The sequence below is a fragment of the Ptychodera flava genome, chromosome 1 (genome assembly GCF_041260155.1).
Source record: "Ptychodera flava strain L36383 chromosome 1, AS_Pfla_20210202, whole genome shotgun sequence".
Taxonomy (NCBI): Eukaryota; Metazoa; Hemichordata; class Enteropneusta; family Ptychoderidae; genus Ptychodera; species Ptychodera flava.
Genome location: NC_091928.1, coordinates 58,638,537 through 58,649,351, shown reverse-complemented (window position 1 = coordinate 58,649,351; position 10,815 = coordinate 58,638,537). Strand labels below are relative to the sequence as shown.

Here is a 10,815-nt window from a genome sequence, read left to right as displayed (position 1 = left end):
GTCTGCGATAGGCTTTGGTCATCGTTGTCGACAGACGCTCGCAGGTTGTACCATTCAAGAATGAAACAAATTACTGGCTCTGCTACTGTTTCCATTTTACGGCGTGACTCGGCATTTCAGTGAGACTATCGGCTCACATACTGCACATAGTTGTGGTGTATGCCAGGGAGAGCAACGTTTGTTGACAATGTGCAATCGCTTTGGTCAATCTGAACGCGTCCACTGTCCGTCGTACCGAATACCTGTGCCAAGTATCGTTGAAGTGTACAGTGCTCACCGCAATACATGGAAGTTTTACCGGCAACTTTGTCAATTTGATAACAAAGAGCCGCGTTCAGATTGATAAAGTTTCAGGTGCGTATGAGGGTAGCAAGGCGAAACCATTTCATAAGACGGAATGAAGGAAGTGGTCGTCCAAATCTCTCAGTTACTATGACAACATTTCACGACCCGTCAAGAGAAGAATTGATTATGATTATGTCCACGTGATCAAAAGCAGAGTAAAATTTGTCTTCATATGATTCTTTTTCATCTTTTCTAGACAAACGCTACTCTAATTCGATGTTAAGATATTACTGATACGATAACGAGACCACAAAGTCGTTGGCAGCAATTGAAATATATGACATATACCTCAACCACATGGTCCTTATCTAAGGGGGGGGGGGTTCTTTATGTGATTTGAAAATATTTTGAAGCTGATCCGTTGTAATAGAGTGTCACTGGTCGCATTGCACCGCGGACGTTTTAAACACCGAGTACAAGCAAGGAATATTGATTATGCATTTGTCGAGATCGGAGAAAATTGTTAGTCAGCTATGCAATATTGGAATCTTGACTCATGTAATTCTAAATATGCACCTTGAAGAGATCTAGAAAATGTAATATAAATGTTACAAAATCAACCTGAAGTTGGCACACTCTTGGCTCAGATTCCAGTCAATATAAAACTTCCACAATGCCGCTGCCTCGAATGAAGCAATTTGTCATTTCCATGGGTAGAAGGGATATTTTTGTCCTCTGAGATTGTTTTCTGAAACGCTGAAGCTCTCAGTACGTGTCACGATTCGGTTACTGGTACAAAATTGACGAACAGTCATCATGGACTGTACTAAGGTGTGTTGACACACTGTATTGACCCCACAACTGTTGATTGATAGCGTTGCCATATAGCATTCTGAAATTTGCATAATATATAATTTAAACCTTATGAGCGTCGATGAAGCGCGTCACAGTTGTTGACAAGCAACACAATGTTGCATAATTGACAACTCGTATTCATCATCGCAACACTTTAAATGCTTTCATCAAAAGTGATGCGCTCACCAACCATAATGATAATGTCAATTTTGAAATTAAGAATTTTTAGACAATTTATCATTCATATTTTTAATTCTGAATAAGATCCAGATCTACTAACATCATGACACTAAGTCAAAGTTCAACCCAGTCAGAATTTTACCATTGTCATAAAAGGCACGCAAAATATATTTGGCCTTTCAATAAAACCTTGTTGACAGTACTTCAAACTTAAAATACCAGTAAGTCCATTTGATCAGATGCAGTTTAGAATCGATGGATACTGGAATGGTCGTCGTACAGATCCAGGACTGATTGGTAAGTATTTCATTGAAGTGTTTTCATGGTAATCGTTGAGAAATAAGAAAGATCAAGGCAAAAGCATTCTAATCACTTTTAAGTTGAATGAAAACCTTTTTAAATCTTGACGTATATTAATATATACAAACTTTGGAGTATCCTCAACGTTTGTACCGTAAAATGCAAATTTGATGTGTTTTCATCGTACGATCATAGGCCGCTTTGATTTGAGGTGTGTTGGAAAGCACAGAACATTAAGACATGAAGTCCAAGAACACAAGAAACCAATTCCATTCACATCAGAATATCCATATCTCACTCGGTATCCAGTACTTTAACAATACAAAAAAAACTACAAGGAACGCCAGGAAACTGTTCAATCAGATGTTAAGGCCTTTACAAATTTCCCAAAAGAGAAATATAAATTCTGATATTGTCGTTAATGTACTTCAACAGAGTAGCAAGACAATAGTTATCTAGGAAGCACATAATCGTCATCAAGGTGAAAGCGTTCATCGCGTGACGTCATCACAATGAACCCACAACAGATGATGCAGATGATGCAGATGATGAAACCAGTTCCAGATGGAGGCTGGGGATGGGTCATCGCTGTTGGATCATCTATTGTATTTTCAATGTGTGTGTCACTCACACAGTCTCTGTCTCCGATGCTACTGACCATACAACGGTATTTCCGAGTCAGTTCCACTGCCGTGTCTGGAATATTCTCTCTTCTTCTCCTCCTTATGTTCTTAACAGGTCAGTGGTACAGCTATCTTATTCATTCAAAGTTATTCCAGTTACAAACCAATTGACATACACTGTCTATCAAAAGGCTGTACAGAAAATATAACCGTGCCTGAGGAACTAATTGCCACACTGATTAAAAAATTCAATAGTTTTCATTGGACATCGTGGTGGAAGTGTTGTTGAAGTTCAAACCGAGATTTCTGTTTCAGTCGCTCAGCAGAAAGTATGTGCAGAAGTGTGGGCCTCACAAGGCTTCGTTTCACAATCAGAAAGAAACATTTTTAACATAAATGTAATGAGGTAAACCTTTCGTCTCTCTGCTTCTTGATATTACACCGGACCGGCTTTAATTACTGTCATGACAAAACTAGCGTTATTCACAAACTTGTACAACATAAGCAAGCTTAACAGCGGTATTTTCAATGGTGAATTGTACTATAGGGACAAGGTAGACACAATGAATGATACTCTAATCTCAGACAATTCTACTAACTACGACTGTTCACTGCCATATGTAACTACCACCTGACAAATATCAATAATATTTTACAACTGCTGGACCGCCACTCAACGTAAAAATGTCCGTACGTTTGGTTATAATCACTGACATTAACTCAAGACATGACAAAGCTGGATTTATTATTGTAGGCTAAAGGCCCTCTGTTCAGTGGCCGTTATCTTGTATTCATATTCTGGAAGAGGTCAAAGCTTACAAACACTGTGTTACCAGGTGAAAGATCACGCCTTAAGTAGGAAAATATTTGATCTCTCGATTTGCTGTCGTCGACGCGTTCTTGCTTGTTACGCTAGATACGAAATAAATTCTAAATTAGTCATTTAAAAAATCATGCAATTTTCCCTAAAGTAGGCAATGCGTTGATCCTACAGTCGAACCTTTTTGAAACTAACTTAATGCTTGGTATTTTTACAGGTAATATTGGAGTCGCGATATCCCGTATACGAAGTCATCGGTCGGCTGTGGTGATAGGGGGCGTCCTTTCGTCAGCCGGTTACTTCATCAGTTCATTCGCACCTAGCATTGCTGTTCTGTATCTTACTCTTGGTGTTCTTGTCGGTAAGTTTGATTTCACAACTCCGAGAAAACGTCTGAATCTAGATTTGCTCCAAGTCTGTGGCTATATAGGTATCAAAACATAATAAGTTGAAGAACTAAACATCAGTAAACAGTCTCGCTAAGTGGTAGGCTGAACGCTGCCGAGAGAAAGTCAAGCGCCAGTCTAGTCTACATCATACAATACATTGATCAGGTTTTGTGCATTTTGTAAATATTTTAACCATTTAAGACTGTGTTTATCATTCCTGCTATCACAAATATGAACTTATAGTGCAGTCAATCTACGAGATTTTGGCACCAAACCCACCACAATTTACAACAGAATTTTTCTTCTTCAGAATGCATTTTGAAGAGGCACCCAGAAAAACATATTAAAAGTTTACTCGAATCTACCTTGGGGAAATATGTCTAATTTGCATAAATCAAATATGGCGGCCAACCATCCAACAAAATAACATAATTGGCTATATATCACATATTAAACAAGCTATTTCAGTTATTTCAAAGTCTGACACTAGTTATTTGGCTCAGGGAATCATTTTGGAGGTATAATGTTTCATATAGGCACCTCGTTAATTTGCATAATTCCAATATGGCGGCCAACATTCCTACAAAAGACATTTTCGGTCATATACCACGTATTAAACAAGCTATTTCAGTGATTTTAAAGTTAAATGTATATTTCTTAGGCATGGACAAACGATTTTCGAGATGCTATGATTTGCATAGGTAATTTGTTAATTTGCATAAATCCAATATGGTGGCCAACATACCTACAAAAGACATTTTCTGTCATAAACCACGTATTAACCCTTTTCGTGCCAAAGTCTATTTTTGTCAACTTTATAAAATGTACCACAGTCAATTTTTCTGCTTTTTTCCAAATTTTGATAAAAATATGTAGCTGCTGACAAATGATATCCATTTGGTCCAAAATTATGAAAAAAACCGTACAGAAAAGTTCACAGAAATTGGTAAAATATTGCATTAAAATTTTGGTGTAAAAAATTACAGCAGTCAAAGGGTAAACAAGCCATTTCTGTGATTTCGAAGTTAAAAGTGTATATCTTTGGCATGGACAAACACTTTTCGATATGCAATGATTTGCTTAGGTACTTCGTTAATTTGCATAAATCCAATAGGGTTGCAAACATACCTACAAAAGACATTTTCTGTCATATACAATGTATTAACCCTTTGGGCGCCAAAGTCTATTTCTGTCACTTTATAAAATGTACCACAGTCAATTTTTCTGCTTTTTGCCAAAATTTTTAATTAAAATCTGTTGCTGCTGAATGATATCCATTTTGTCCAAAATTATGAAAAAACGTACAGAAATGTTCACAGAAATTGGTAAAACATCGCATTAAAATGTTGGTGTAAAAAATTACAGCAGTCAAAGGGATAAACAAGCTATTTCTGTGATTTCAAAGTAAAATGTATATTTCTTGGCATGGTCAAATGATGTTTGAGGTGCAATGAATTTGCGTTGGCACTTCGTTAATTTGCATAAATCCAATACAAAAGAAATTTTCTGTCATAAAATGTATTGAACAATCTATTTCAGCCATTTGAAGTTTAATTATATTTCTTGAGCATGAAGAAACACCTTTTGTGGTTCAATGTTTTTAAAGGACACTTTGATGATTTTCAGAAATTAAATATGGCTGCCAAATTGATGCCCAAGTAGCTTCTAATATAAATAAGGTTATGGTAGAGTTTTTAGGAATAGGAATATCAAGAAAAAACTGTCAAGAGGGCACTGCAGCCAACGCACTGTATTTTGCAAATATTCTTTCAATTTTTATTAATTTTTAACCCAAGATTAAAAATTGGTTAGGTTCACCTTTTACCTTGGCAAGCAGTCGTAAGTTGCATGATATAGAAGGGTTAGTGTATGCAAATGTATGCAAATCACCCAAATTCCTGCTTCCCTTTTATTCGAATTTCAAGATTTCCAAAGAATATAACTCTGTTCTGGCTGGGTCATATTTTCTGAAATTTTCACATTATGTTTTTAAATGCTATATAACAAAACAACTATTTTGTTTTGCAATAAAATTCTTACATTTGAATTAGAGGCATTTTTATTTTGCTAACCATGATTTTAAGCACTTTTTTGAGTGTCAGTCGTTCAGCCCATGCCATTTTAGAATGAGGATATACTCTTGTTCAAGTGAAATATTACATTTCACAAAATAGTTTGTACGGGTTCCTTGTCATCTTAGATGAGAAATATTCCTTCAAAACAAACTGTGTTGGCAACGTGCAGCTCCACATTAAGTCCTTGAACATTTATTTTTAAAAATGTAGAAAATATTCAATAAATTTACTTACAATAACGATCCATTTACGAATAAAAGTTTATTTTAATAGGTGTCTGTGATACCTGAATTCGTTAAAATACCCCATAAATATACTGTATTTTGAAAAGAATGTTAAAGCAAATTTGGTAGACTTACATATATGACTTCCGAACGGATTAAAATACATATATGTTGATGTGCGTTTACTATTGAGTTGTAAGAAAGTCATGCAATTTTAATTATTTGTGATTTTTCTAAATATGACAACCGTTAATGATTGTTAGTCATCTAATTATAATTTCTTTCTGAATATAACATTAGATTCATCTGTGTACCGTATTATTTGTGATTTTTATAGGTGCTTTATACTCTACAGTATTAAAACATGTAATCTTTAATGTTTACTGTTTTAAAAAAGTCGTGGACAAAATCTTTAGTTTCTAATTTAGACTGAACCCCCTCCTTATGGACGAGTGCATCTTTGGTACATCCCCCTAGATGATAGGCAAGAAGTCATCACATATAACAGCAAAAATACAATAAACACAACAAAGATAATAACAACGCAAAAAAATAAAATAATGTGACCAAAAATAACACATGCCACAATACAGACAAATTAAAACTTAGCGCTGATGCAAACAATGTCAGACTCTTAAAACTTGATCAACACACAAACTCACAAAATTGAAAATTGCATGCTTAGCAAAGACTTAAAATTAATTCAAACAACTCATTAGCCAACAGAATCCAACTGTTACACGATACAAACATGTACATCTGGAAAAATGACACTTGGAAAAATGACTCAAGATGTACTTCTTTGTATTGTGTAATAGTTGGATTCTGTGTTTGGATTAATTGTAAGTCTTTGCTAAAGCATGCAGTTTTCAGATTTTTGGGTTTGTGTGTCCAGAAAGTTTTTAGGAATCTGACATTGTTTGCAATAGTGCTAAGTTTCAATTTGTGTGTATTACGACATTTTTTATTTCGTCATATCATTTTTTCTGTTTTTTTAGCTTTGTTGTTTTATTGTATTTTGCTGGTATGTGTGATGACTTCTTGCCTATCATCTAAGTGATCTTATAAAGATGCACCCGTCCATAAGAAGGGGGTTAAGTCTTAATTAAAAACTAATGATTTTGAACACCCCTTTTTTAACAGTAAACATTACAGATTACATGCTTTGACACTGTAGAGTGTAAAACACCCTTACAAATTACGAAAATCCACACACAGATGAATTCAATGTTATATTTAGAAAGAGAATATATCATTCAGAAGACTAACATTCATTAACAGTCGTCATATACAGAAAAATCAAACAAATTTTAAAAATGAATGTCCAAGGACTTAACAGTTTCTTCTTGATAGTTTTCTAGTGCTAAAAACTATAACAAAACCGTTATTTATATTAGAATCATTAAGCCATGGGCATTAATATGGCAGCCATATTTAATTTATGCAAATTATCAAAGGGCCTTTGTAAAAATTGAGCCACTGAAAGTGTTTCTTCATACCCAAGAAAAATATTAAAACTTTAAAATCAAAGAAATAGCTTGTTTAATGCGTGGTATATGACCGACAATGTCCTTTGTAGGAATGTTGACCACCATATTGGATTTATGCGAATAACAAATTACCTATGCAAATCATAGCATCTCGAAAATCGTTTGTCCATGCCAAAGAAATATACTTTTAACTTTAAAATCACTGAAATAGTTTGTTTAACACTTAATATATGATCGAAAATGTCTTTTGTAGGAATGTTGGCCGCCATATTGGAATTATGCAAATTAATGAAGTACCTATATGAAACATTATACCTCCAAAATAATTCTCTGGGCCAATTACTAGTGTCAGACTCTGAAATCACTGAAATAGCTTGTTTAACATGTGATATATAGCAAATTATGTTATTTTGTTGGATGGTTGGCCGCCATATTTGATTTATGCAAATTAGACATATTTCCCCAAGGTGGATTCGAGTAAACTTTTAATATGTTGTTCTGGGTACCTCTCTGAAATGCATTCCGAAGAAAAACATTCTGTTGCAATTTGTGGTGGGTCTAACCCTATTTTGACTGGGACTATTACTTTCTACCGTAAGGATTTCTACCGCCATGGTAATTTTTATATTTTTATGTCATTGAGTGCAAAGCCATGTGGAGTATTTTACACGTAATATAAATGTATAAATGAATACATGAAACAACTGTAACAAAGCAAAACCGTGAGTTTAATGACAGTGCCCCGCAAATCAGGCAAATGTCGGTCTCAGGAGGTTAGATACTTATATGAAGCAGTTATTATGAAATATTATGAAATGCGCAGAGTAAGGATGCCATTTGTGAGATAAAACAAGATAAAATTTCTAAAATAAAACTTTTATTTAAGTTATTGAATTGATTCCATTGACTAATCTTAAACTAATAACAGAAATAACAGTTACGTAAACTTTGTGATGCAGCAGCCTTTTGTAGAAATTCGCTTCATAAACTTTGTAATTGTTACTTATTTGATATTTAATTTTAAAAGTTTATTGATTTCACACAAAAAACCCTTTATTTTCAAAACAATGCAAATCGTAATAACTAGCGTTAGGAAAACATCTGATGGTGGCGGTGTTATTGTTAATGTCCAGTTAATTGAATTCATTTTGGGTTCTTTATTTATCTTGTAATTAGAATGTCATTTAACTTACAGGGATTGGATATGGTATTGCATTTGGATCAGCTCTTGCAATCTTTAATGTATACTTCAGGAAGAAGCTTCCCAAAGCCATGACAATTGCTTTAGTCATTGCAGGGCTCTTGCATTTTGTTCTTCCTCCGTTGCTGTCCTTGATTGTTTTAAAATACGGTTGGAAAGGCTCCTTTCTGATTATTGCCGCTTTAAATGCAAATATTTGTGTGTCAGCTGCTTTGTACAGAACACCTGCAAACAAGGGTCCTCCCCTTATGGGTCCTCCACCACCACATGTAATGGCTGCCATGATGGGAGGTCAAATGCCGCCTGGAATGATGGGAGGTCAAATGCCACCTGGAATGATGGGAGGTCAAAGGCCACCTGGAATGATGGGAGGTCAAAGGCCACCTGGAATGATGGGAGGTCAAAGGCCACCTGGAATGATGGGAGGTCAAAGGCCACCTGGTCCAATGGCAGTACAAAGCCCACCCGGGATGATGTTGGGACAAAGACCACCTGGACCTATTCAAGGTCAAAGACCACCAGGTGCTATTGGTCAACCTGGAATGGCAGCAGGACAAAGACCACCTGGACCAATGAATGAACAGAGACCACAAGGTGTAATTGGAGGGCAGGGTTCGCAGAATGTCGGCAGAGGGCAGGGTCCACCTGGGGTGATGCCAGGACAAAGACCACCCGGGCCAATAAATGGCCAGAGCCCACCTGTTGTTATGGGAAGTCAGAGTGCTTCTGGTCCTACTGGAGGGCAGGGTCCCTCTGGAATGATGGGAGGGCAGGGTCCGCCAGGAATGATGGGATGGCAGGGTCCCTCTGGAATGATGGGAGGGCAGGGTCCGCCTGGAATGATGGGAGGGCAGGGTCCGCCTGGAATGATGGGAGGGCAGGGTCCACCTGGAATGATGGGAGGGCAGGGCCCCCTGGAATGATGGGAGGACCAGCTATGGGCATGATGGGAGGTGGTCCACCCATGAAGAAGCCACCCCCTCACGTTATGATTTTAAAATTATTCAATTTCTCCTTGTTCTGTCAATGTCCATTGCTGTTACTAGTGTCCGTTGTAGGTTGTCTATTCAGTATGTTGTTCTATGGTAGCATTTTACATATGATGCCGCGAGCATTGAGTATCAATCCACGCAGTGGACTTAAGGCAGTCATCTTGGTATCCATCATCGGTATCTCAACTCTGATTGGCAGAATCTTACAGGGTGTTCTCATGAAGCGACAGATTGGTAAACCAATGAAAGTAATTGGTGTATCTTCCTTCATTTCTGGAGTACTCGGTCTAATATTTCCTCTTGGGAATTTTTATCCTGGTCTTGTCGCCTGCTGTTTCGTATTTGGTGTTTGCAATGGTTTAATACAGGGCTTTACGCTGGCATTTTTGAGAGAGGCAGTAGGACTATTAAATCTGATGACAGCTAGAGCACTGTTCATGATATGGTACGGAATTGGTGGATGTCTAGGTCCACTCATTGCAGGTAAGGATGCATCTCTTAAAGTGTCACCAAAAAGGGTCTGTATGCTGTTCAGGCTCTAAACAATGTCATTATCGTCACCAAATCTTGTGTAAATTGCTGCCCAGAATTTCTGATGTCCGTGCCATTAATTTGTGTGCGAACATGATTTTTGTATCAAACCTGTGCAGTTACATCAGAAATGCCAACTGCATAGCAAGTCACCGGCTCATCAAACATAGAGGGCGATGTTGCTCAGTAATTTTGAACGAATGACCGATAGTTCTGGAGGTTTAAACAGTAAGCGACAACAGAAGCACAACAATGTCACTCTGACTACACTGGATAAAACGCACTGAATCGCATATTATTGTCAAAATTAACATTGTACCGAGCAAGTACATCAATGACGATATGTAACAGAAATTCTGCCATAAGAGAAATTATGTCAGTCGCAATAACAGACGAGTTCCATTGAGTTATAACTCAACATATTTCACAAAGCAAAATACATGAACGCGTCAAAAATAATAAAATTATGTAAAAAGTTAGTAATTCGTTGATCTGAATCTGATATGGCCAGGCTAAGTCGCAAGACGCTGTGAATTATAACTTTTGCGTTGTTGACTTACAGGACTAGCCTATGACCATAGCGGTTCCCATATGATGTCGTTTTGCATTCTTGGAGGCTGTTCGGTCCTTGGTGCAGTACTGTGTTTGTTAACACCACGTGTTGCAATGAAACAGAAGCAAATCACTGAAACAATTCAACAGAAAATGCAGGCTGCTATGAGAGAAAGGATGGCCAACGCTGAAAGACCAACTCCGCCTGCAAGAGAAGATGAAAACACAGTTGTAGATGCATGTATTTCATCAGTCTAGTAAATACATTTACTGGTTAAACTTATTGCATTTTCAGATA

At 36.9% G+C, this 10,815-nt stretch overlaps 2 protein-coding genes across 2 annotated transcripts; both read left to right on the top strand.

The window, feature by feature from the left end:
• The first annotated feature begins 1,446 nt into the window (after positions 1-1,446).
• On the top strand, positions 1,447-10,815 carry LOC139141934 (collagen alpha-1(III) chain-like). Its single transcript, XM_070711703.1, has 5 exons — positions 1,447-1,617; positions 2,056-2,358; positions 3,281-3,424; positions 8,437-9,917; positions 10,528-10,815. The coding sequence occupies exons 2-4, from the start codon at positions 2,133-2,135 to the stop codon at positions 9,363-9,365; spliced, it is 1,299 nt and encodes a 432-aa protein (XP_070567804.1). The 5' UTR covers positions 1,447-1,617; positions 2,056-2,132; the 3' UTR covers positions 9,366-9,917; positions 10,528-10,815.
• LOC139146066 (monocarboxylate transporter 10-like) lies at positions 9,365-10,775 on the top strand. The gene is made up of 2 exons (XM_070717517.1): positions 9,365-9,917; positions 10,528-10,775. Exons 1-2 carry the CDS (start codon positions 9,365-9,367, stop codon positions 10,773-10,775), a joined length of 801 nt encoding a protein of 266 aa, XP_070573618.1.

Bases quoted from the DNA above. Each gene is read 5' to 3' on its own strand.
- LOC139146066 (XM_070717517.1), top strand. From the start codon at position 9,365: ATGGGAGGACCAGCTATGGGCATGATGGGAGGTGGTCCACCCATGAAG. The intron at 9,918-10,527 runs GTAAGGATGCAT...GTTGACTTACAG, and splicing joins TCTAGGTCCACTCATTGCAG to GACTAGCCTATGACCATAGC.
- LOC139141934 (XM_070711703.1), top strand. From the start codon at position 2,133: ATGAACCCACAACAGATGATGCAGATGATGCAGATGATGAAACCAGTT. The intron at 2,359-3,280 runs GTCAGTGGTACA...GTATTTTTACAG, and splicing joins CCTCCTTATGTTCTTAACAG to GTAATATTGGAGTCGCGATA. The intron at 3,425-8,436 runs GTAAGTTTGATT...TTTAACTTACAG, and splicing joins TACTCTTGGTGTTCTTGTCG to GGATTGGATATGGTATTGCA.